At 46.9% G+C, this 27,621-nt stretch overlaps 2 protein-coding genes across 2 annotated transcripts in view; both read left to right on the top strand.

Moving 5' to 3' along the window:
* The first annotated feature begins 725 nt into the window (after positions 1-725).
* On the top strand, positions 726-22,419 carry LOC130293919 (alkaline phosphatase, tissue-nonspecific isozyme-like). The gene is made up of 11 exons (XM_056543199.1): positions 726-1,150; positions 10,072-10,191; positions 13,874-13,989; positions 16,059-16,233; positions 16,721-16,898; positions 16,979-17,120; positions 18,586-18,655; positions 18,783-18,917; positions 19,113-19,304; positions 21,815-21,934; positions 22,012-22,419. Exons 1-11 carry the CDS (start codon positions 1,081-1,083, stop codon positions 22,233-22,235), a joined length of 1,542 nt encoding a protein of 513 aa, XP_056399174.1. The 5' UTR covers positions 726-1,080; the 3' UTR covers positions 22,236-22,419.
* Positions 22,420-24,749: 2,330 nt separating this feature from the next.
* ECE1 (endothelin converting enzyme 1) overlaps positions 24,750-27,621 on the top strand; it is a 60,218-nt gene continuing 57,346 nt past the window's right edge. Inside the window, 1 exon segment of the mRNA XM_056543186.1 lies at positions 24,750-24,947. The gene's annotated coding sequence lies outside the window, so the exon portion shown is untranslated.

Genomic DNA, 27,621 nt, shown 5'->3' with positions numbered 1-27,621 from the left:
CTGTGCTCCACTGTGGGGCAGATCTCTTAGGGGTGTGTATATATATATATATAATCTTTATGAGTTTATGAGTCAGGTCTTTGCATTGACTGAATTTTGTGCCAGGAGAGGGAGAGGTCTCATCACTAGACACGTGAGGCTCCCTGCGCCGCCTGTCAATCATCTGCAGAACATGATCACACGACTATGAGCAGCAATTATCTCCTCGTGTGGGATGAGCGCACCAACACCGCGTGGGCACCGTCAGTGCCAGGCAACAAGGGGGCACAAACTTATGTGAGAGAACTGCTCCAACTTTCCTGCAGTCAAAGTCTCAGAACTGGAGAGAGATTTGTGCCAATGTTTGTTGCACAGAGATTGCCTGCACTGATTCAATGTAACAAACCCTCAGCTGTGAGGTTGTAAAAACGATTTAAGTCGCTGTCAGCAAGCAGAGATCCTGAAAATGAACTAACCCTGCGGTGTAGTGCAGCTCTGGAGGATAAGACACAATGTTTACCAACCAGGGTGCCTTCAGCTGTTGCAAAACTACAACTCCCAGCATGCCCGGACAGCAAAAGGCACACTGGTTGGGAATCATTGTGGTATTTCAGGTCTTATTATCCAGAACTGCACTCACTATTCTGCTGTTACATCATGTCTTATTCTCCAGAGCTGCACTCACTATTCTGCTGTTACATCATGTCTTATTCTCCAGAGCTGCACTCACTATTCTGCTGTTACATCATGTCTTATCCTCCAGAGCTGCACTCACTATTCTGCTGTTACATCATGTCTTATCCTCCAGTCACCTCCAGAGCTGCACGATCATTATACAGTGATTACGGCTCATTTACATATTAGGAGTACCCCCTGTAAGGTGTGGGGTGTCACCTGGCATGAAGCCCGGCGTCCTGGCTGCCGGCTGTAATGATGAAACCGGGATAAGGAAGAAAATTAATAGAAATGAAGATCCCCCGCCCTGCCAGCTGATAGGGCGCCCAACCTGATATAAACCTCACTGGCAATGAGACTGGGCAGAGGACTGGCAATGAAACAGCACTGAAGTACAGGGACCCTCAGACCCCCCAGACAGCAGCCATGAAGACAGTCCTGGTGTGGGCATCTGTGCTGCAGCTGGTGAGGCTGGCAGTGCCCGGGACGTGTCCAGGTGAGGACCGCAACAGGTTCAGGGGACATAGATACTGGGGGAGATTGTTTAAAACCTGTGCGAAGGAAAACTTGCTGAGTTGCCCATAGCAACCAATCAGATCGCTTCTTTCATTTTAACAAGGCCTCTGCAAACTGAAAGCAGCGATCTGATTGGTTGCTATGAGCAACTGGGCAACTTTTCCTCTGCACAGGTTTTGATAAATCTCCCCCATAATCTCCTTATATTGGTTCATACATCATCTGCTATTACATCATGTCTTATCTTCCAGAGCTGCACTCACTATTCTGCTGTTACATCACGTCTTATCCTCCAGAACTGCACTCACTATTCTGCTGTTACATCATGTCTTATCCTCCAGAGCTGCACTCACTATTCTGCTGTTATATCATGTCTTATCCTCCAGAGCTGCACTCACTATTCTGCTGTTACATCATGTCTTATCCTCCAGAGCTGCACTCACTATTCTGCTGTTATATCATGTCTTATCCTCCAGAGCTGCACTCACTATTCTGCTGTTACGTCATGTCTTATCCTCCAGAGCTGCACTCACTATTCTGCTGTTACATCATGTCTTATCCTCCAGAACTGCACTCACTATTCTGCTGTTACATCATGTCTTATCCTCCAGAACTGCACTCACTATTCTGCTGTTATATCATGTCTTATCCTCCAGAGCTGCACTCACTATTCTGCTGTTACATCACGTCTTATCCTCCAGAGCTGCACTCACTATTCTGCTGTTACATCATGTCTTATCCTCCAGTCACCTACAGAGCTGCACTCACTATTCTGCTGTTACATCATGTCTTATCCTCCAGAGCTGCACTCACTATTCTGCTGTTACATCATGTCTTATCCTCCAGAGCTGAACTCACTATTCTGCTGTTACATCAGGTCTTATCCTCCAGGGCTGCACTCACTATTCTGCTGTTACATCATGTCTTATCCCCCAGAGCTGCACTCACTATTCTGCTGTTACATCATGTCTTATCCTCCAGAGCTGCACTCACTATTCTGCTGTTACATCATGTCTTATCCTCCAGAGCTGCACTCACTATTCTGCTTTTACATCATGTCTTATCCTCCAGTCACCTCCAGAGCTGCACTCACTATTCTGCTGTTACATCATGTCTTATCCTCCAGAGCTGCACTCACTATTCTGCTGTTACATCATGTCTTATCCTCCAGAGCTGAACTCACTATTCTGCTGTTACATCAGGTCTTATCCTCCAGGGCTGCACTCACTATTCTGCTGTTACATCATGTCTTATCCTCCAGAACTGCACTCACTATTCTGCTGTTATATCATGTCTTATCCTCCAGAGCTGCACTCACTATTCTGCTGTTACATCATGTCTTATCCTCCAGAGCTGCACTCACTATTCTGCTGTTACATCATGTCTTATCCTCCAGTCACCTCCAGAGCTGCACTCACTATTCTGCTGTTACATCATGTCTTATCCTCCAGTCACCTCCAGAGCTGCACTCACTATTCTGCTGTTACATCATGTCTTATCCTCCAGTCACCTCCAGAGCTGCACTCACTATTCTGCTGTTACATCACGTCTTATCCTCCAGAGCTGCACTCACTATTCTGCTGTTACATCATGTCTTATCCTCCAGTAACTTCCAGAGCTGCACTCACTATTCTGCTGTTACATCATGTCTTATCCTCCAGTAACTTCCAGAGCTGCACTCACTATTCTGCTGTTACATCATGTCTTATCCTCCAGTCACCTCCAGAGCTGCACTCAGTACTGTAGGGGTCTCAAACTCCCGGCCCGTGGAAGGAAAGTTTGTGTCCCTCACCAGGGATGTGTGTATTTGTATTGCCTGATGCCCAGGACATGCAGCACCGGGCGCCGGGCAGGGGGTTTCTGCAGGCAGTTAGCCATGTTCGGGCAAGCAGCGCTAAATGCCGGAAGGCTTCACTTACCCCGCCCTCCTCCTCCCGGGCTCCGGTTGGCCGGCCGGCCCGAGTCTGATGAGTGACGTCGGCCTCCGCAGACCTGAACCACAGGAGGACGTCTGTGACGTCACTCGTCAGGCCGCTGCTGGAGAGGAGAAGCGCAGCACAGGACAGGTAAGTGTGTCTATGTGTGTGTGTGGGGGGGGGGGGGGGGAACACAACAATGGTACCTAATGTGGGGAACCTGCTACTACCTAATGTGGGGAACTGCTGCTACCTCCAGTGGCCCCTGGATAATTTGAGTTTGAGACCCCTGCAGTACTGTATTCTGCTGTTACACCAAGTCGTATCCTCCAGTCACACCCAGAGCTGCACTCACTATTCTGCTGTTACATCATGTCTTATGCTCCAGTCACACCCAGAGCTGCAGTCACTATTCTGCTGTTACACCATGTCTTATCCTCCAGTCACACCCAGAGCTGCACTCACTATTCTGCTGCGATCCAGTGATTTTGGTCATACACATGATATGGACGGGTTTCATGATTTTGGTCACACACATGATAGACGGGTTTCATGATTTTGGTCACACACATGATATAGACGGGTTTTATGATTTTGGTCATACACATGATATAGACGGGTTTTATGATTTCGGTCATACACATGATAGACGGGTTTCATGATTTTGGTCATACACATGATATAGACGGGTTTCATGATTTTGGTCATACACATGATATAGACGGGTTTTATGATTTCGGTCATACACATGATATAGACGGGTTTTATGATTTTGGTCATACACATGATATAGACGGGTTTCATGATTTTGGTCATACACATGATATGGACGGGTTTCATGATTTTGGTCATACACATGATATAGACGGGTTTCATGATTTTGGTCATACACATGATAGACGGGTTTCATGATTTTGATCATACACATGATATAGACGGGTTTCATGATTTTGGTCACACACATGATATGGACGGGTTTCATGATTTTGGTCACACACATGATATAGACGGGTTTTATGATTTTGGTCATACACATGATATAGACGGGTTTCATGATTTTGGTCATACACATGATATGGACGGGTTTCATGATTTTGGTCATACACATGATATGGACGGGTTTCATGATTTTGGTCATACACATGATATGGACGGGTTTCATGATTTTGGTCACACACATGATATAGACGGGTTTTATGATTTTGGTCACACACATGATATAGACGGGTTTTATGATTTTGGTCATACACATGATATAGACGGGTTTCATGATTTTGGTCACACACATGATATAGACGGGTTTTATGATTTTGGTCATACACATGATATAGACGGGTTTCATGATTTTGGTCATACACATGATATGGACGGGTTTCATGATTTTGGTCATACACATGATATGGACGGGTTTCATGATTTTGGTCATACACATGATATGGACGGGTTTCATGATTTTGGTCATACACATGATATGGACGGGTTTTATGATTTTGGTCATACACATGATATAGACGGGTTTCATGATTTTGGTCATACACATGATATAGACGGGTTTCATGATTTTGGTCATACACATGATATGGACGGGTTTCATGATTTTGGTCATACACATGATATGGACGGGTTTCATGATTTTGGTCATACACATGATATGGACGGGTTTTATGATTTTGGTCATACACATGATATAGACGGGTTTCATGATTTTGGTCATACACATGATATGGACGGGTTTCATGATTTTGGTCATACACATGATATAGACGGGTTTCATGATTTTGGTCATACACATGATATGGACGGGTTTCATGATTTTGGTCATACACATGATATAGACGGGTTTCATGATTTTGGTCATACACATGATATGGACGGGTTTCATGATTTTGGTCATACACATGATATGGACGAGTTTCATGATTTTGGTCATACACATGATATGGACGGGTTTCATGATTTTGGTCATACACATGATATGGACGGGTTTCATGATTTTGGTCATACACATGATAGACGGGTTTCATGATTTCGGTCATACACATGATATAGACGGGTTTCATGATTTCGGTCATACACATGATAGACGGGTTTCATGATTTCAGTCATACACATGATATGGACGGGTTTCATGATTTCGGTCATACACATGATAGACGGGTTTCATGATTTCGGTCATACACATGATATAGACGGGTTTCATGATTTTGGTCATACACATGATATAGACGGGTTTCATGATTTCGGTCATACACATGATAGACGGGTTTCATGATTTCGGTCATACACATGATAGACGGGTTTCATGATTTTGGTCATACACATGATATAGACGGGTTTCATGATTTTGGTCATACACATGATATAGACGGGTTTCATGATTTTGGTCATACACATGATATAGATGGGTTTTATGATTTTGGTCATACACATGATATAGACGGGTTTCATGATTTTGGTCATACACATGATATAGACGGGTTTTATGATTTTGGTCACACACATGATATAGATGGGTTTTATGATTTTGGTCATACACATGATATAGACGGGTTTCATGATTTTGGTCATACACATGATATAGACGGGTTTTATGATTTTGGTCACACACATGATATGGACGGGTTTTATGATTTTGGTCACACACATGATATGGACGGGTTTTATGATTTTGGTCATACACATGATATAGACGGGTTTCATGATTTTGGTCATACACATGATATAGACGGGTTTCATGATTTTGGTCATACACATGATATAGATGGGTTTTATGATTTTGGTCATACACATGATATAGACGGGTTTCATGATTTTGGTCATACACATGATATAGACGGGTTTTATGATTTTGGTCACACACATGATATGGACGGGTTTTATGATTTTGGTCACACACATGATATGGACGGGTTTTATGATTTTGGTCATACACATGATATAGACGGGTTTCATGATTTTGGTCATACACATGATATAGACGGGTTTCATGATTTTGGTCATACACATGATATGGAGGGGTTTCATGATTTTGGTCATACACATGATATGGAGGGGTTTCATGATTTTGGTCACACACATGATATGGAGGGGTTTCATGATTTTGGTCATACACATGATATAGACGGGTTTTATGATTTTGGTCATACACATGATATGGACGGGTTTCATGATTTTGGTCATACACATGATAGACGGGTTTCATGATTTTGGTCATACACATGATAGACGGGTTTCATGATTTTGGTCATACACATGATATGGACGGGTTTCATGATTTTGGTCATACACATGATATAGACGGGTTTTATGATTTTGGTCATACACATGATATGGACGGGTTTCATGATTTTGGTCATACACATGATATGGACGGGTTTCATGATTTTGGTCATACACATGATATGGAGGGGTTTCATGATTTTGGTCATACACATGATATGGAGGGGTTTCATGATTTTGGTCATACACATGATATGGAGGGGTTTCATGATTTTGGTCATACACATGATATGGACGGGTTTCATGATTTTGGTCATACACATGATATAGACGGGTTTTATGATTTTGGTCACACACATGATATAGACGGGTTTCATGATTTTGGTCATACACATGATATGGACGGGTTTCATGATTTTGGTCATACACATGATATGGACGGGTTTCATGATTTTGGTCACACACATGATATGGACGGGTTTTATCAACTGCGCCTTTTTGTGAAAAGACACAAAGCCACTGAAAAGTCTCTAAAACGACACGAGCCCAGACTTCGCTTTTTGGATTATGTGAAGAGAGAAGATGTGACCTACACAAAATGTATGAAATGCTCTGCGACCTTCTAATAAATCTAGTTCTCCTGCACATCATCAGCGCACAAAAAAGGTGTAAAAAAAATCCTTCACTCACACTACAATGATAAATGTGGCCTACATCTTCTACAATGCAGCACAGCAGAATAGTGAGTGCAGCTCTGGAGGTGACTGGAGGATAATACATGATGTAACAGCAGAATAGCGAATGCAACTCTGGAGGACAAGACATGATGTAACAGCAGAATAGTGAGTGCAACTCAGAAGGGGACTGGAGGATAAGGCATGATGTAACAGCAGAATAGTGAGTGCAGCTCTGGAGGTGACTGGAGAATAAGACATGATCTAACAGCAGAATAGTGAGTGCAGCTCTGGAGGTGACTGGAGGATAAGACATGATGTAACAGCGGAATAGTGAGTGCAGTGCTGGAGGTGACAGGAGTATAACACAATGTAACAGCAGAATAGTGAGTTCATCTCTGGAGGATAAGACATGATGTAACAGCAGAATAGTGAGTGCAGCTCTGGAGGTGACAGGAGGATAAGACATGATCTAACAGCAGAATAGTGAGTGCAGCTCTGGAGGTGACTGGAGGATAAGACATGATGTAACAGCAGAATAGTGAGTGCAGCTCTGTAGGTGACTGAAGGATAAGACATGATGTAACAGCAGAATAGTGAGTGCAGCTCTGGAGGTGACTGGAGGATAAGACATGATGTAACAGCAGAATAGTGAGTGCAGATCTGGAGGATAAGACCTGATGTAACAGCAGAATAGTGAGTGCAGATCTGGAGGTGACTGGAGGATAAGACATGATGTAACAGCAGAATAGTGAGTGCAACTCTGGAGGTGACTGGAGGAGAAGACATGATGTAACAGCAGAATAGTGAGTGTAACTCTAGAGGTGACTGGAGGAGAAGACATGATGTAACAGCAGAATAGCGAATGCAACTCTGGAGGATAAGACATGATGTAACAGCAGAATAGTGAGTGCAACTCAGAAGGGGACTGGAGGATAAGGCATGATGTAACAGCAGAATAGTGAGTGCAGCTCTGGAGGTGACTGGAGAATAAGACATGATCTAACAGCAGAATAGTGAGTGCAGCTCTGGAGGTGACTGGAGGATAAGACATGATGTAACAGCGGAATAGTGAGTGCAGTGCTGGAGGTGACAGGAGTATAACACAATGTAACAGCAGAATAGTGAGTTCAGCTCTGGAGGATAAAACATGATGTAACAGCAGAATAGTGAGTGCAGCTCTGGAGGTGACAGGAGGATAAGACATGATCTAACAGCAGAATAGTGAGTGCAGCTCTGGAGGTGACTGGAGGATAAGACATGATGTAACAGCAGAATAGTGAGTGCAGCTCTGGAGGTGACTGAAGGATAAGACATGATGTAACAGCAGAATAGTGAGTGCAGCTCTGGAGGTGACTGTAGGATAAGACATGATGTAACAGCAGAATAGAGAGTGCAACTCTGGAGGTGACTGGAGGATAAGACATGATGTAACAGCAGAATAGTGAGTGCAGATCTGGAGGATAAGACATGATGTAACAGCAGAATAGTGAGTGCAGATCTGGAGGTGACTGGAGGATAAGACATGATGTAACAGCAGAATAGTGAGTGCAACTCTGGAGGTGACTGGAGGAGAAGACATGATGTAACAGCAGAATAGTGAGTGTAACTCTGGAGGTGACTGGAGGAGAAGACATGATGTAACAGCAGAATAGTGAGTGCAGTGCTGGAGGTGACAGGAGTATAACACAATGTAACAGCAGAATAGTGAGTTCAGCTCTGGAGGATAAGACATGATGTAACAGCAGAATAGTGAGTGCAGCTCTGGAGGATAAGACAGGATGTAACAGCAGAATAGTGAGTGCAGCTCTGGTGGATAAGACATGATGTAACAGCAGAATAGTGAGTGCAGCTCTGGAGGATAAGACATGATGTAACAGCAGAATAGTGAGTTCAGCTCTGAGGAGAAGACATGATGTAACAGCAGAATAGTGAGTGCAGCTCTGGTGGATAAGACATGATGTAACAGCAGAATAGTGAGTGCAGCTCTGGTGGATAAGACATGATGTTACAGCAGAATAGTGAGTGCAGCTCTGGAGGTGACTGGAGGATAAGACATGATGTAACAGCAGAATAGTGAGTGCAGCTCTGGAGGTGACAGGAGGATAAGACATGATCTAACAGCAGAATAGTGAGTGCAGCTCTGGAGGTGACTGGAGGATAAGACATGATGTAACAGCAGAATAGTGAGTGCAGCTCTGTAGGTGACTGAAGGATAAGACATGATGTAACAGCAGAATAGTGAGTGCAGCTCTGGAGGTGACTGGAGGATAAGACATGATGTAACAGCAGAATAGTGAGTGCAACTCTGGAGGTGACTGGAGGATAAGACATGATGTAACAGCAGAATAGTGAGTGCAGATCTGGAGGATAAGACCTGATGTAACAGCAGAATAGTGAGTGCAGATCTGGAGGTGACTGGAGGATAAGACATGATGTAACAGCAGAATAGAGAGTGCAACTCTGGAGGTGACTGGAGGATAAGACATGATGTAACAGCAGAATAGTGAGTGCAGATCTGGAGGATAAGACATGATGTAACAGCAGAATAGTGAGTGCAGATCTGGAGGTGACTGGAGGATAAGACATGATGTAACAGCAGAATAGTGAGTGCAGTGCTGGAGGTGACAGGAGTATAACACAATGTAACAGCAGAATAGTGAGTTCAGCTCTGGAGGATAAGACATGATGTAACAGCAGAATAGTGAGTGCAGCTCTGGAGGATAAGACAGGATGTAACAGCAGAATAGTGAGTGCAGCTCTGGTGGTTAAGACATTATGTAACAGCAGAATAGTGAGTGCAGCTCTGGAGGATAAGACATGATGTAACAGTAGAATAGTGAGTGCAGCTCTGGTGGATAAGACATGATGTTACAGCAGAATAGTGAGTGCAGCTCTGGTGGATAAGACATGATGTTACAGCAGAATAGTGAGTGTAAGCAGTATGTAGGGGTATTTTACAGCTCCTCTGCTGTTGTTGAGGATGTATTGTTGCCTTATGTTGTATCAGGAGTTGCTGTGTCTGATTTCAGGCCTCACCACCATGTCAGTCATGTGACCTCTCGCCCCTCTGACTGTTCTTCTTGTCACAGATGCAGAGAAGGAGCCCAAGTACTGGAGAGACCTGGGCCAGGAGACCCTAGAAGAAGCCCTAAGACTGCAGAGACTGAACACGAACGCTGCCAGAAACCTCATCCTGTTCCTGGGAGACGGTGAGTAAAGGCTGCCCCCGTGTACTGCCATGCCTCCAACTGTTGCAAAACTACAACTCAGCCAACGGCTGTCCGGGCATACTGGGAGTTGTAGTTTTGCAACAGCTGGAGGCACACTGGTTGGGAAATACCGGATTATAGGATACAGCATCAACTGCTAATGAGCCCCCATCTTTACCGGGACCCCCATAACTGCTCCCCCTGCCCCCCCGAGCCATGGCCCCATATATGTGGCACTGGATGAAGGCAGAAGGCGCCAAGTTCATGGGATTGTCAGGGCGACATTGACACAGGGCATCATTATGTAGTCAGATGATGGGCGTCAGTGCTCAGGGTGAGGCGGGGCCCAGTGTCACCGCCTTGTCACAGTATATTATCCTGACAGGTGTCTCGCCCTAAAGCACCGGGTCACCTATCTGCAGGGTCAAAGATCTTCGTGCTGCGCTCAAGTGAACGTGGTCGTGTTGCAACCCACACACAGTCAGGGGGGAAGGGTGGCCTGGAATGCTGGGAGTAGTAGTCATTTGTCACAGTGGCTGGGTCTTAACACAGTGAAGAGGGGGTGACACATAAATGGGGGGGTGGCACTCAACTATCAATCCAGCAAGGTCTGGGCATTCAGACCCTGACGGATTCCGAGGTAGAGCGGATGAAGTGTGCGCTAAGTCCGATCTCTCCTGGTTTTGTGCCATGTGAGCAAAATGGTCTCATATACAGAGAGTTTTACAAGAAACGGTCCTTAGTCCCTTGTCACAGTGGTTGGGTCTTTCACTCCCTGAGTTACACAGTAAAGAGAGGGTGGCACCTAAATAGGGGGTTGGCACTTAACTTTCAATCCGTCGAGGTCCGAGTGTTCAGACCCCAGCGGATTCCTAGGTAGAGCCAGATGAGGTGTGTGCTAAGAGAGTGTTCTTTCCCGGCTCTGTACCATGTGACCAAGATGGCTTCATAGACTTAGAGCAGGGAATGAAGAGCACTGAGACCCCAACGGATCAAAACTTTTCACATGTCTGAAGGACTTGTCAAAAGTTTGTTAAAGTGACAGGTACAAGTAAGGCCCTTACTAGATTGGGCCAGTCATAAGGAGGAGAAAAAATAAACAGGAAATGGACTAGACTTACCTGAGCTCTACCTGTACTGGGGAACGCCCCCTGGGCACTTAAACATAAATTAAATATTAACAAAAAAGGCTTCTAGCTCACCGGTGGAGAGGACTACTGGAATAGGGGATAAGATGTCTGCGGCACCCCAGTCAGTCATCCGATGCATGAAGCGGCACCCCAGTCAGTCATCCGATGCATGAAGCGGCACCCCAGTCATCCGATGCATGAAGCGGCACCCAGTCATCCGATGCATGAAGCGGCACCCCAGTCATCCGATGCCTGGTGAACACAGTCGCCACGCCCCCTCCATTGAAGTTTATGGGAGGGGGCGTGGTCTCCTCCCATAGACATGAATGGAGGGCGTGGCATGATGTCACAAACACGGAAGCTCCAAGCTTCTATGTGCCGGATTCCCCTGCTGCCAGCCCAGGAGTTCGTGGAGGTCCCCAGCGATTAGACATCTTATCCCCGATCCAAAGGTGTTTTGCGGCGGAGTACCCCTTTAAAAGATGATGATGATGGTGTGGTGGATGAGGTAAAATGGCTATTTCAGAACATGTTTGCTAAAAAGGCCACTCACCCCCCCCCCCCCCTCCTCTTCACTCACTAACTAACTCCCCCCTCCCATCGAGTTTGAAAGGATGGCATTTCCAGAGAGACTCCACTCAAAATGATGAGACCCACGTGCTGGGCGAGGAACACCTACAGATGGAAGAAACCAATCACAAGGACAGCTGTTCATGCCATACTACAGACTATACATTAAGTATCATTAATCTGGACTGTGCGTCTCCGTGTGATTTCTTCTATCCTGTACACGCTGATTCTGACACCTTATTAGGAAAGGGGCAGATACTCATCTGATACCGGGTCCGGTTGCGATCCATTTCAGTGGTAGTAGTCCCCATGGCTCTCCCAGGGCTCTCCTGGCTGCTGTAAGGTCGGATACCCTTCATGATCAGGTTCAAGTGACAGGCAGAAGTCTTGGGACAATATAACTCACAGTTGTCTTTACTTGGCGGCACCAAGATGGACCCTACCTCTTCAGGACGGAGGCGCACAGTATCTGACAGGGTTCTGATCAGACTTTGCTGCAGGTTTCCTGAATTTCTGATTCCTCAGCTTCTCTTTAGACCTCAGTAGTCTGGTTCCTCAGAGGGAGGCAGAACTGCTTAACGTCTACACTGTAATTCCCAACTGCGGGGTGCAGGTAATCCAAATATATGCAGCACTTCAGCTGCCAGGTTTCTAGGCCTCAGCAGGCCGGGTCCAGGGCTGTGAGCTCCTTTGAGATATTTCATCTACACTGTCCTGCACTAGACGGACTGACTCCCTCTGAAGAGTGGGTTGGGCTAGCACCAAGCTCCGCCTCTTAGTTTTAGTGAAACCCCTCTGATTCCCTGTATACCAACATTGCACAGTATGAAACCGCTTCACAATGCGAAGCCGAGGAATTTTACCGGAACAGCCAGTATTTTGACCACCCTGCCGGTATTTTTATATTAAAAATATCGGCAATGTAATGGCCAGTTTTATCCAACCAATCCTCCAACTCCCGGAATGTTGCACCACAACCTATACCAGTGTTTTCCAACCAGAGCACCACCAGCTGCTGCAAAACTACAACTCCCAGCATGCCCGGACAGCCAACGGCTGTCCAGGCATGCTGGGAGTTGTAGTCTTGCAACAGCTGGAGGCACCCTGAGTTGGGAAATACTGACCTATACTATATAGCCCAACATGCTGGGAGTTGTAGTTTTGCAACAGCTGGAGGCACCCTGGGTTGGGAAATACTGACCTATACTATATACTACTATACAGTCCAACATGCTGGGAGTTGTAGTTTTGCAACAGCTGGAGGCACCCTGGGTTGGGAAACACTGACCTATGCTATATACTACTATATAGTCCAACATGCTGGGAGTTGTAGTTTTTAAACAGCTGGAGGCACCCCTGGTTGGGAAACACTGACCTATACTATATACTACTATATAGTCCAACATGCTGGGAGTTGTAGTTTTGCAACAGCTGGAGGCACCTTGGGTTGGGAAACACTGACCTATACTAATATAGTCCAACATGCAGGGAGTTGTAGTTTTGCAACAGCTGGAGGCACCCCTGGTTGGGAAACATTGGTCTATACTATATACTGCTATATAGTCCATGCTGGGAGTTGTAGTTTTCGTTTGGGGCAGCTGCTGAGCCACAGGCTGTATCAGGGCATGCTGGGAGTTGTAGTTAGTAAATAACTAACTCCCAAATTTAATTTAAAAAAGCGATCAAAAAGTCCCATCAAAACAAAACTGGTCCTGATAAAACTACAGGTCGGGGAGCAAAAAATGACCCTCATACAGGCCGTATAAGGAGAAATAAAAAAGTTATAGGGGTCAGAATAGGACAAAATTTCCCCTGCATATGTGTATCCTGTGATGTCACGCATATATAATTCATTATGCAAATTAGCATGGCCGGTATTTTTTGCAAGAAAGGTGGCGACCCTAAATGTTATGAATTTGCTGCGGATTATCAGTCTTCTGCCGTTAATCTGACCCCAGATGTTGTCGTCTTTGTTGGTGCAGGAATGGGAATATCCACGGTAACCGCCACCCGGATCCTCCGAGGACAGATGGACGGGGGTCCGGGAGAAAACAGCCGCCTGGAGATGGAGAAGTTCCCTTATGTGGCTTTGTCAAAGGTGGGAAAGGTGTAGGGACCAGGGGCGTCCACTAGAGGGGCCAGAGTCATGGGGCCCCGGAACAGGAGGAGGCAAAGAGGGTCCCTGCTATATGTAAAGAGACCCCTACAGTGTATGATAGGTGCTGGCAGGGGCTTAGGACTGGGGGATGATGGGAGTGATACATTGTATGATAGGAGATTAGATTGTGAGCTCCTGGGGTCAGGGATGATGGGAGTGATACATTGTATGATAGGAGATTAGATTGTGATCTCCTGGGGTCAGGGATGATGGGAGTGATACATTGTATGATAGGAGATTAGATTGTGATCCCCTGGGGTCCGGGATGATGGGAGTGATACATTGTATGTGATAGGAGATTAGATTGTGATCTCCTAGGGTCAGGGATGATGGGAGTGATACATTGTATGTGATAGGTGATTAGATTGTGATCTCCTGGGGTCAGGGATGATGGGAGTGATACATTGTATGATAGGAGATTAGATTGTGAGCTCCTGGGGTCAGGGATGATGGGAGTGATACATTGTATGATAGGAGATTAGATTGTGAGCTCCTGGGGTCAGGGATGATGGGAGTGATACATTGTATGTGATAGGAGATTAGATTGTGAGCTCCTGGGGTCAGGGATGATGGGAGTGATACATTGTATGTGATAGGAGATTAGATTGTGATCTCCTGGGGTCAGGGATGATGGGAGTGATACATTGTATGATAGGAGATTAGATTGTGATCTCCTGGGGTCAGGGATGATGGGAGTGATACATTGTATGATAGGAGATTAGATTGTGAGCTCCTGGGGTCAGGGATGATGGGAGTGATACATTGTATGATAGGAGATTAGATTGTGAGCTCCTGGGGTCAGGGATGATGGGAGTGATACATTGTATGATAGGAGATTAGATTGTGATCTCCTGGGGTCAGGGATGATGGGAGTGATACATTGTATGATAGGAGATTAGATTGTGATCTCCTGGGGTCAGGGATGATGGGAGTGATACATTGTATGATAGGAGATTAGATTGTGATCTCCTGGGGTCAGGGATGATGGGAGTGATACATTGTATGTGATAGGAGATTAGATTGTGATCTCCTGGGGTCAGGGATGATGGGAGTGATACATTGTATGATAGGAGATTAGATTGTGATCTCCTGGGGTCAGGGATGATGGGAGTGATACATTGTATGATAGGAGATTAGATTGTGATCTCCTGGGGTCAGGGATGATGGGAGTGATACATTGTATGATAGGAGATTAGATTGTGATCCCCTGGGGTCCGGGATGATGGGAGTGATACATTGTATGATAGGAGATTAGATTGTGAGCTCCTGGGGTCAGGGATGATGGGAGTGATACATTGTATGTGATAGGAGATTAGATTGTGATCTCCTGGGGTCAGGGATGATGGGAGTGATACATTGTATGATAGGTGATTAGATTGTGAGCTCCTGGGGTCAGGGATGATGGGAGTGATACATTGTATGATAGGAGATTAGATTGTGATCCCCTGGGGTCCGGGATGATGGGAGTGATACATTGTATGATAGGAGATTAGATTGTGAGCTCCTGGGGTCAGGGATAATGGGAGTGATACATTGTATGATAGGAGATTAGATTGTGATCCCCTGGGGTCCGGGATGATGGGAGTGATACATTGTATGTGATAGATTAGATTGTGAGCTCCTGGGGTCAGGGATGATGGGAGTGATACATCGTATGTGATAGGAGATTAGATTGTGAGCTCCTGGGGTCAGGGATGATGGGAGTGATACATCGTATGTGATAGGAGATTAGATTGTGAGCTCCTGGGGTCAGGGATGATGGGAGTGATACATTGTATGTGATAGATTAGATTGTGAGCTCCTGGGGTCAGGGATGATGGGAGTGATACATTGTATGTGATAGATTAGATTGTGAGCTCCTGGGGTCAGGGATGATGGGAGTGATACATTGTATGTGATAGATTAGATTGTGATCTCCTGGGGTCAGGGATGATGGGAGTGATACATTGTATGTGATAGATTAGATTGTGAGCTCCTGGGGTCAGGGATTGATAATTATCTCCTCACAGACATATAACACAGACGCCCAGGTCCCGGACAGCGCAGCTACGGCCACGGCTTTCCTGTGTGGTGTGAAGACCAATAAGGCAATCATCGGGCTGAGCGCCGCCACCGAGCTGGGATCCTGTAACACGTCCAAAGGCAACGAAGTGGACTCCATCCTGAAGTGGGCAAAGGCGGCAGGTGTGTGCCAAGTATTCATCATGCCAAAGGGGCGGGGCTGTGATCACATGTCATTATATTACTATTATATTATATCAGTGATGTCATACAGGGGGCGGGGCTGTGATCACATGTCATTATATTATTATTATATTATATCAGTGATGTCATACAGGGGGCAGGGATGTGATCACATGTCATTATATTACTATTATATTATATCAGTGATGTCATACAGGGGGCGGGGCTGTCATCACATGTCATTATATTACTATTCTATTATATCAGTGATGTCATACAGGGGGCGGGGCTGTGATCACGTCATTATATTACTATTATATTATATCAGTGATGTCATACAGGGGGCGGGGCTGTGATCACATCATTATGTTACTATTATATTATATCAGTGATGTCATACAGGGGGAGGAGCTGTGACTACCCCTCAGACATTATATACAGGCTGGATGTGATGTGAGTGACGGACATTGGTGTCAATCATTTCTAGGGAAGTCAGTCGGAGTAGTAACAACCACCAGGATCAATCACGCCACCCCGGCTGCTGCATACGCCCACAGCGCTAATCGTGACTGGTATTCAGATGCTGACATGCCACCGGACGCCATCTGTCAGGGCTGTAAGGATATTGCTTGGCAACTGGTTAACAACATAGCAGATATAGAGGTGAGGGGCCCAGGGGCCACAGATGGGATACTGGGAGATGTGACTCACGGTTATGACGAATTTCCTAAATTTTTGCACAAGTTCTTATGGGAGGAGGCAGAAAGTACATGTACCCAAACGGCACCCAGGATATAGAATACCCCCTGGACCCCCAGGCCAATGGCACAAGACTGGACGGGCAAGACTTAGTAGATCTCTGGTACAAGAAGAAACCGCCCTCCAAGGTAAGGAACAGGTTAAATTCAGAAGCTCCAATCTGTGACATAAGACAGGATTAAAATGGTGACCGACCTTATCTTGTCATCTACTCCAGTCACTTCCAGAGCTGCAGATGGTTGATAGCAGCCATTCTACTGCCGGTCCTAGGAACAAACAGCTGTTTTAAAGATTTCTGTCATGAAAGGTGGGCAGGGAGCAGGGAGAAGTGGGCCCTAACTGTCCCTACAACCGCTGTCCCTTCCTATTGCCCATCCACCCTAAACAACGGATCGACAACCACGAGGACGGTCCCTATACTGCGCTATAGTGCTGGGGCGTCAGAGTCAAACAAAACAAAATGTCGGGGGAACAAGTCAGGAACATAACAGGAAACTACAAAGCTACAAACAGATATACCGGGCAGGATATAGCCTACTAACAGATATACCGGGCAGGATATAGCCTACTAACAGATATACAAGGCAGGATATAGCCTACTAACAGATATACAAGGCAGGATATAGCATACTAGAAAACAGTTCAAGAACTGGGATCAAGATTAATGGCAGATATGATAATATGAACAAGACTAGATATGGGGATAAATATGCAGCTGAAAAAAAAACAGGAGATGCAGGGGATGAACAGGTTAACTGAATGTCAAAACACTAAACGGGTCAGGAAATCAAGAGCACTGTTCACACTGGACTCAGAACAAGGAACACACTAGACACCCCACTCCAATCATGGAGAGACATCAATACCAAGCCAAATAGGCTCCTAGCCAGCGGGCAATCTCCATCGAGTGATCAGGATACTGGCCTAGGAGGAAACAAAAAAATCCTAAATACACACAAACACAGGTACAGGCACAAGACTAACTCACTCCTAGATAGATGGATTAGCAAAAGGCTCAGAACAGGATTCTATTCTAGGAGATCCAGGATCAAACAAGGTCAAAATAGGACTAACAAACGCACAGTGTGAATACAGACTAAGGCAACACAAACCAAAGTGAACAATACAAGAATACTAAAACCTGAAAAAGGTACTAATACAAGACAAGCTAAAATCTATATAAAATAACTAATACATGGAGCCATGGCTAAATAAAGACATTAGTGCAAACACACAGACATAGCAAAATAATGTAACAGGTGTAATTACCTGCCCAGAGCAGCACCTGAAGAGGCCTTATATATCCTGCCAGTGCTGAAGGGCTGGAAGGTTAACTCTTCCCTATCCTTTGGAGAGGGGATAAGATGTTTTTGCCCGGAATACCCCTTTAAGACAGGGATGAGATGACTGCTTGGATTCTTCTCCTACCCTCTAACTTTGGATGACACTGACCTATGGTAGGTGCAGGTAAGTGCTGAGATGATTTCTGGACGTGTGGCCCTTCCTTCCACCATTGTTGGTAGCACATTGTTGTCACTGGAGTATAAGGACCGTTACTCAGTATTTTGGGATAAATTCGGTCATCTGTCCTAGGTCTCCCAATACGTGTGGAACAGGACTCAGCTGATGGGGCTGGACCCAGGAAAGGTGGACTATCTGATGGGTGAGTAGTGGTGGCATCTCATGTTGGCTTGGTTCCCACTGACATCTCGCTATTCGGTCTACCGCTATGTGCTACAGGATTCGGTCTGCCGCCATACCCCCTCACTCATCTCCCTCCATCTTTGTAGGTCTCTTTGAGCCATCTGATCTCCAGTACGAGCTGGAGAGAAATACCTCGACTGACCCGGCCCTCTCAGAGATGGTCACAGTCGCCATCCGCATCCTACAAAAAAACCCTAAAGGCTTCTACCTGCTGGTGGAAGGTGAGTTGTTGTATCTGGCAGATCTCTGAGGGGTTCACACGGCCGCTATGGCCTCTGCCCCTTCATGAGTTACACATTAGGTAGTTTGGGGCAGACGGCAGATCTGGTAAGAGTTGGATTACTGCACAATGCTCTGCCATCATCTGTTCTGCCCGCAGCATCGGGAATAACCAGTAACCTCTGTCACAACACCAGGTGGACGGATCGACCACGGCCACCATGCTGGGCAGGCGAGTCTTGCCCTACACGAGGCTGTGGAGATGGACAGAGCTGTGGGCCTTGCTGGGACTTTGACCTCAGAGGAGGACACACTGACCCTGGTTACTGCTGACCACTCCCACGTCTTCACCCATGGGGGCGACGCACCCAGAGGAAACCCCATACTTGGTAAGAGCACCCACACAACAATGTGTGTGTATATATATATATATATATATATATGATCAACATAACAGTATAAACAGTCTCTGTAATGCTTGCAGTGACAAGTCATTTCTCTCCCTGAAAAGCAGCTCTTTTAGAAGGCAGTCTCCCTCTCTCTGCAGAGCAGCTTTGTAGAAGGCAGTCTCCCTCTCTGCAGAGCAGCTTTGTAGCAGGCTGTCACCCTCTCTCTGCAGAGCAGCTTTGTAGCAGGCTGTCTCCCTCTCTCTGCAGAGCAGCTTTGTAGCAGGCTGTCACCCTCTCTGCAGAGCAGCTTTGTAACAGGCTGTCTCCCTCTCTCTGCAGAGCAGCTTTGTAGCAGGCTGTCTCGCTCTCTCTGCAGAGCAGCTTTGTAGCAGGCTGTCTCCCTCTCTCTGCAGAGCAGCTTTGTAACAGGCTGTCTCCCTCTCTCTGCAGAGCAGCTTTGTAGCAGGCTGTCACCCTCTCTGCAGAGCAGCTTTGTAGCAGGCTGTCACCCTCTCTCCCTCTCTCTGCAGAGCAGCTTTGTAGCAGGCTGTCTCCCTCTCTCCCTCTCTGCAGAGCAGCTTTGTAGCAGGCTGTCACCCTCTCTCCCTCTCTGCAGAGCAGCTTTGTAGCAGGCTGTCACCCTCTCTGCAGAGCAGCTTTGTAGCAGGCTGTCACCCTCTCTCTGCAGAGCAGCTTTGTAGCAGGCTGTCACCCTCTCTCTGCAGAGCAGCTTTGTAGCAGGCTGTCTCTCTCCCTCTCTGCAGAGCAGCTTTGTAGCAGGCTGTCTCCCTCTCTCTGCAGAGCAGCTTTGTAGCAGTCTGTCACCCTCTCTCTGCAGAGCAGCTTTGTAGCAGGCTGTCACCCTCTCTGCAGAGCAGCTTTGTAGCAGGCTGTCACCCTCTCTCTGCAGAGCAGCTTAGTAGCAGGCTGTCACCCTCTCTCCCTCTCTGCAGAGCAGCTTTGTAGCAGGCTGTCACCCTCTCTCTGCAGAGCAGCTTTGTAGCAGGCTGTCACCCTCTCTGCAGAGCAGCTTTGTAGCAGGCTGTCACCCTCTCTCCCTCTCTGCAGAGCAGCTTTGTAGCAGGCTGTCACCCTCTCTCCCTCTCTGCAGAGCAGCTTTGTAGCAGGCTGTCACCCTCTCTCTGCAGAGCAGCTTTGTAGCAGGCTGTCACCCTCTCTCTGCAGAGCAGCTTTGTAGCAGGCTGTCTCTCTCCCTCTCTGCAGAGCAGCTTTGTAGCAGGCTGTCTCCCTCTCTCTGCAGAGCAGCTTTGTAGCAGGCTGTCACCCTCTCTCTGCAGAGCAGCTTTGTAGCAGGCTGTCACCCTCTCTCTGCAGAGCAGCTTTGTAGCAGGCTGTCACCCTCTCTCTGCAGAGCAGCTTTGTAGCAGGCTGTCACCCTCTCTCTGCAGAGCAGCTTTGTAGCAGGCTGTCACCCTCTCTCTGCAGAGCAGCTTTGTAGCAGGCTGTCTCTCTCCCTCTCTGCAGAGCAGCTTTGTAGCAGCTGTCTCCCTCTCTGCAGAGCAACAGTCTCCCTCTGTGCAGAACAGCCCCTGTAGCAGGCTGGTTTTCACTGAGGTGAGATTACTGTGTGGTGGCCCAGTACAGGAGATGTTACCCCGTGCTCCTGCTGTTCTGTCGGGCAGCCTCCTTCAGTGTCCCCCAAGGTCAATAAATGGTAAATATAAATGGTAAATATGTTTTACCATGTAACATGTTATAAAATGTAATGTTGCTTTAAGAGTTATACCATGTGATATGTCATGTAATTGTTACCCAGGAGGTATTAGTGACCCGGTGATCCCAGGGGTGACCTATAGGCTCCCTGCTAGTCTCCCCCATATAATGACCTATGTGCTCCCTGCTGGTCTCCCCCATATAATCCCTGGGTGGAGCTTCTCTCTCTTCTGCTGAGGTCCAGTGCAGTCTTGTCTAGTGTGTGTGTTCTGAGTGTTGGAGACCTCAAAGTCCAGTCCTGCAGCTGCCATCAAGTCAAGTAAGATAAAGTCACAGCTTTATGAGTCAAGTCAGTCCCTGTCATCTGTCAAGTCAGCGTGGTCTGCATTCAGTTGTCCAGTCGTACTACAAGTCCCAGCAATCCCTTAAGGTCTCTGCATCACTGGTCACCTCCGTGGTCCCTGGCTGAACTGTATAGACTTTACCATCTGTCTCCCCTCAGTGAAGCTACCGTTGTCCGTAACTTGGCGTCGGAGTCTTTATTGCCCCCGCGCCTAGCCCAGGATCCAGCGGTATACCTTCAGGTGGTTATAGGCTAAACCACGCCCTGGCGTCACGAATACAAGGGGTAAATGCCATCTGCCCCTAGGGTAACAACATCTGCCCTGCACCACACACACCCCGCCACCACAACTGGACCCCTGTATACATGAATGAGGAGCTGCATAATCCGGTTATAGCTCCGGCCAACTACAAATAATGTCAGCTCTATGGGGGTCCTAAGAGGTTCTGCGGGGGGAGCAGACATCTTGTAATGTGTTCTCTTCCCCCCCCAGGACTTGTTCAGGAGCAGAGTAATGTGGACGGGATGCCTTACACCTCCCTTCTCTATGGGAACGGACCGGGATTCAAGATAGAAGAAGGAAAGCGAGAGAACATCACAGGCGTAGACACAGGTGAGATCTCCCCCATTATCTGGACCCCATTATATGGATCTGCTGGGTCATTATACTGATGCCCTCCTTATCCACAGAGGATGCCGGGTACCTCGCCCAGTCAGCGGTGCCCCTCAAATACGAGACGCACGGAGGAGAAGATGTCGCCATCTTTGCAAAAGGCCCAATGGCTCATCTCCTACACGGCGTGGTGGAGCAGAGCTACATACCCTACGCCATGGGCTACGCTGCCTGTATTGGGCCCAACCAGGAGCACTGCAGCGGGCGCAAAGGACATGGGCGACCCCCACCCGGGTACTAGAAGTCACAGCAAGGCCACGTCCTCAAAGTCCTAACCAGCCGATCACTGCGGACTGTATATTATAACAATGACACGATATTAAAGGGCGCTGATCCAACATATAATGGAAAGTTCTGCAATGTGTAGATTAATTCATCACAACAAAGATCTGCTGGATGTCAGTGAATGGAACAACTAAACCTAAAAACCTTCCTAGACCGAGTCCTGCTCTCACAGCAGAGGATTTGTTGCAACTGTAGCCAGTTTAGACTCCTCTGTTCTCCTCCAGACTCCTCTGTCCTCCTCTCCAGACTCCTCTGTCCTCCTCCTCCAGACTCCTCTGTCCTCCTCTCCTGACCCCTCTGTCCTCCTCCTCCAGACTCCTCTGTCCTCCTCTCCTGACCCCTCTGTCCTCCTCCTCCAGACTCCTCTGTCCTCCTCTCCTGACCCCTCTGTCCTCCTCTCCAGACCCCTCTGTCCTCCTCTCCAGACCCCTCTGTCCTCCTCTCCAGACTCCTCTGTCCTCCTCCAGACTCCTCCTTTCCTCCTCTCCAGACCCCTCTGTCCTCCTCCAGACCCCTCTGTCCTCCTCCTCCTCCAGACCCCTCTGTCCTCCTCCTCCTCCAGACTCCTCTGTCCTCCTCCTCTCCAGACTCCTCTGTCCTCCTCCAGAACATATGAGAGCAGTGCAGCACCTGTCGCCTCCCCCTAGAACCTACTCAGACTCCTTCTTACTATAACAATAGAAAATGTTTGCAGCACTGCAGGAAATCATTACATTAGGAATTTATCATTATATACAGTGATTCCCCCGACATACGATCATTTCAATATACGATGCTTTTATATGTCGGGGCCATCGCATAAACGGCTATCCCTCTGCGCAGACTTCTTCATCTGCCGCCCTTTAATGTGCCCCGTGTGCTCCGGTGAGTGCCACTCATCTGTCCCCGCCGCTCCGGACCGTCCTCTTCATGCTCTGCTGCATGGCGTGATGACTATACACTCAGAGCCTCCAGCACTGCAGGGAGCTCACAAAGGTGGGTGCGCAATGACAGATTGCGGGGTCCCCAGCGGCGGAACCACCGCGATCATGCACATTTCTATATTTGCGCAATATTTATCAAAGGACGTCCACAACTTTTGTAAATTTTGAGCTCAATAGACACCTAATTATAAATGTCCCTATAAATATATATATATATATATATATATATATATATATATATATATATATACAGCTGTCTGCAGATGGGTAGAAACTTTCCTTTTGGGAAGTAGTCTGGCTTGGCATAAATCCCGATCAGCTTTTCATATTCCTTAACAGGAGCTAAGCTGATACCAGGGAACACTACCTGAATAAGTTGGTGTAATGAGCTGCTTTGCATATTCCCCTATATATATATATATATATATATATATATATATATATATATATATATATGATTCTACTTCACAACTACATGCTGCGTCTAGTGTCATCGGATGGGAAGAGGTCTCCTGCCATCTAGTGTCTGATTTATAGTATTACATGAGATCTCCTCATCAGAAGCTGTAAGGCGCCCAAAGAAGTCTACAGGAGGGCGCTGTGCGTAATTATGGCATAGAGCAGTGTTCCCCAACCAAGGTGCCTCCAGATATTGCTAAACTATAACTCCCAGCATGCCCGGACAGCCGTTGGCTGTCCGGGCATGCTGAGAGTTGTAGTTTTGCAGCAGCTGGAAAAACCCTGGTTGGGAAACACTAGAGATTAAAGGGGTACTCCAGGAAAAAAAACTTTTTTATATATTTATCAACTGGCTCCAGAAAGTTAAACAGATGTGCAAATTACTTCTATAAAAAAAAAATCTTAACCCTACCAATAATTATCAGCTGCTGAAGTTGAGTTGTTCTTTTCTGTCTGGCAACAGTGCTCTCTGCTGACATCTCTGCTTGTCTCGGGAACTGCACAGAGTAGAAGAGGTTTGCTATGGGGATTTGCTTCTACTCTGGACAGTTCCCGAGACACCAGAGAGCACTTAGACAGAAAAGAACAAGTCAACTTTAGCAGCTCATAAGTACTGAAAGGATTAAGATTTTTTTTTTAATAAAAGTAATTTACAAATCTCTTTAACTCTCTGGAGCCAGTTGATAACCCCTTTTAATGTAATACTATAGGATTACATTCATCTGTATGAGCAATTGAATGGTTGATGGCTTTTGGAAGGCGAGGAGGAGAAAACAAAAACTGTACTGGAGGGTTAGGGGTTAAATTGTTGATGCGCCTCGGCGATACGTTTGGACTGAGGGGTCTTGACCCGTGTTCAGACATATTTTAGGACGTTGAGGGGGAGATTTATGAGGAGAAGTTGACCGGTTGCTCGTAGCAACCAGTCAGAGGGCATCTTTCATTTCTCAGAGGTCCTTTTTCAAAAGTGAAAGCAGCGATCTGATTGGTCCTTTTTCAAAAGTGAAAGCAGCGATCTGATTGGTCGCTATGGGCAACAGCACCGCTCTTCCTCTACACAGGTTTTGATAAATCTCCCCCCTCAGTGATTTTATCCCTCTGGACGGCCCTCACAGCTCTGCTACATACAAAAAGCGGAGAGGAGTAGGTGCTGGGCCGGTTACTACATCATATTAAGGGTTAATAGGAGGCAACGATGTCCAGGCGGCTCCTCCTCTGCGCCTATTAATAAGGATGGGGGGGAGGGCGGCTCTTTTGGGTGCTGGTCACTTTCTCCTTGGAGTCCGGTGAGTGCCGTAGAGGATCGGTATCATGGAAAGGCCGAGAGTTTTTGTTGTTTTGTTATTTCCAGCCTTTAGCTTCAAAAGCTGCATCCAAAAATACCAGAATGTGAACACGCGCCTATACCGGAGTGGATAGAACTTTTTCTTTATAGAGCAGTAATTCCCAACCAGGGTGCCTCCAGCTGTTGCAAAACTACAACTCCCAGCATGCCCGGACAGCCTTTGGCTGTCCGGGCATGCTGGGCGTTGTAGTTATGCAACAGCTGGAGGTGCATTGGTTGGGGAAACACTGATCTAATTGCTGGTCAACCTGCACCTTCTGCCCCCTGCAGGACACCTGTCTACATACATGGCTGACCTCTCTACAGATCTGCAGAACATCGCTCTGCTCTCTCTACCTCCTGATACATAGTGATATATCCTGCAGATTATTACACCACTGACCTCTATACAGATCTGCAGAACATCGCTCTGTCCTCTCTACCTCCTGATACATAGTGATATATCCTGCAGATTATTACACCACTGACCTCTCTACAGATCTGCAGAACATCGCTCTGTCCTCTCTACCTCCTGATACATAGTGATATATCCTGCAGATTATTACACCTCTGACCTATCTACAGATCTGCAGAACATCGCTCTGTCCTCTCTCCTCCTGATACATAGTCATATATCCTGCAGATTATTACACCTGACTTCTCTACAGATCTGCAGAACATCGCTCTGTCCTCTCTACCTCCTGATACATAGTGATCTATCCTGCAGATTATTACACCACTGACCTCTCTACAGATCTGCAGAACATCGCTCTGTCCTCTCTACCTCCTGATACATAGTGATATATCCTGCAGATTATTACACCTAGGTCTGCAGAACATTGCTCTGTCCTCTCTACCTCCTGATACATAGTGATATATCCTGCAGATTATTACACCTAGGTCTGCAGAACATCGCTCTGTCCTCTCCTCCTCCTGATACATAGTGATAGATCCTGCAGATTATTACACCACTGACCTCTCTACAGATCTGCAGAACATCGCTCTGTCCTCTCCTCCTCCTGATACATAGTGATAGATCCTGCAGATTATTACACCACTGACCTCTCTACAGATCTGCAGAACATCGCTCTGTCCTCTCTACCTCCTGATACATAGTGATATATCCTGCAGATTATTACACCTAGGTCTGCAGAACATTGCTCTGTCCTCTCTACCTCCTGATACATAGTGATATATCCTGCAGATTATTACACCTAGGTCTGCAGAACATCGCTCTGTCCTCTCCTCCTCCTGATACATAGTGATAGATCCTGCAGATTATTACACCACTGACCTCTCTACAGATCTGCAGAACATCGCTCTGTCCTCTCTACCTCCTGATACATAGTGATATATCCTGCAGATTATTACACCACTGACCTCTTTATATCTGCAGAACATCACTGTCCTCTCTACCTCCTGATACATAGTGATATATCCTGCAGATTATTACACCACTGACCTCTCTACAGATCTGCAGAACATTGCTCTGTCCTCTCTACCTCCTGATACATAGTGATAGATCCTGCAGATTATTACACCTCTGACCTCTCTACAGATCTGCAGAACATCGCTCTGTCTGCTCTGCCTCCTGATACATAGTGATATATCCTGCAGACTATCGCACCCCTGTTTCTCAGGAGGGATATTTGGGGTGGGGGTGTTTTGTGGGATTAGTTCTCAGCGTTTCATCCTGTTCTGAGGGCTGGAAGAGATCGCAGTAATGACCCTCCGGCAGGTTGCGGCTGCGCCGGGCGCTGGTCCAGCTCTGCGCGGTCTTGGCGATTCTTTGGAACAATGTTTTGTGGTTGAACTTTTTGTTGCTATTAACAATAATTGATGTTTCCGTGTTCTGGTCACTGGAGGAAGCGCCAAACCTGCCCACAATGGAAAGACTCTGCATGGGGGGGGGGGATTACAGAAGGGGAGTCGCCATTTTAACATTGTGATATGGGTTAACAGTTACTGCATCCCTGCAGAATAGTGAGTGCAGCTCTGGAGGATAAGACATGATGTAACAGCAGAATAGTGAGTGCAGCTCTGGAGGATAAGACATGATGTAACAGCAGAATAGTGAGTGCGCAGAATTTGTTCTGCACTGTGTATGCAGGTTTGTTACAGTCGCAGGTATCCCGCAGCCCTTATTCTATAAATGTCTGGAAGGTTTTTCTCCTCAGACTATACAGGACACCATTGTACCCAGACGAGGGGGGGGGGGGGGTCTCCCCAAATAGACGTGGACCTGGGCAGACATTACTGCTGTGTGGCTGCTCCGTGTCCAGAGGCCAAGATCCTGCGGCTGGAAAACCTCCTGCCGGGAAAATATTGGCTATTTATACCCTGGCAGCGGCCTATACCCCAATAATACAGGGCCCTGCAGCACTGCCCCTAGTGGTCAGATGGGGCCCCACAATGATCTAGCACTGCCCCTGGTGATCTAATGGGGCCCACAGTGATCTGACCCTGATCCTTTAGTACCTGACCCTGGCTGTAGTGGTCAGAGGGGCCCCGCAACACTGCCCCTAGTGGTCAGATGGGGCCCACAGTGATCTAGCACTGCCCCCTAGTGGTCAGATGGGGCCCACAGTGATCTGACCCTGCAGCACTGCCCCTAGTGGTCAGATGGGACCCCAGTG

This window comes from Hyla sarda, chromosome 10, assembly GCF_029499605.1.
Source record: "Hyla sarda isolate aHylSar1 chromosome 10, aHylSar1.hap1, whole genome shotgun sequence".
Classification (NCBI taxonomy): domain Eukaryota; kingdom Metazoa; phylum Chordata; class Amphibia; order Anura; family Hylidae; genus Hyla; species Hyla sarda.
This window is presented reverse-complemented; position numbering and strand designations above follow the sequence as displayed.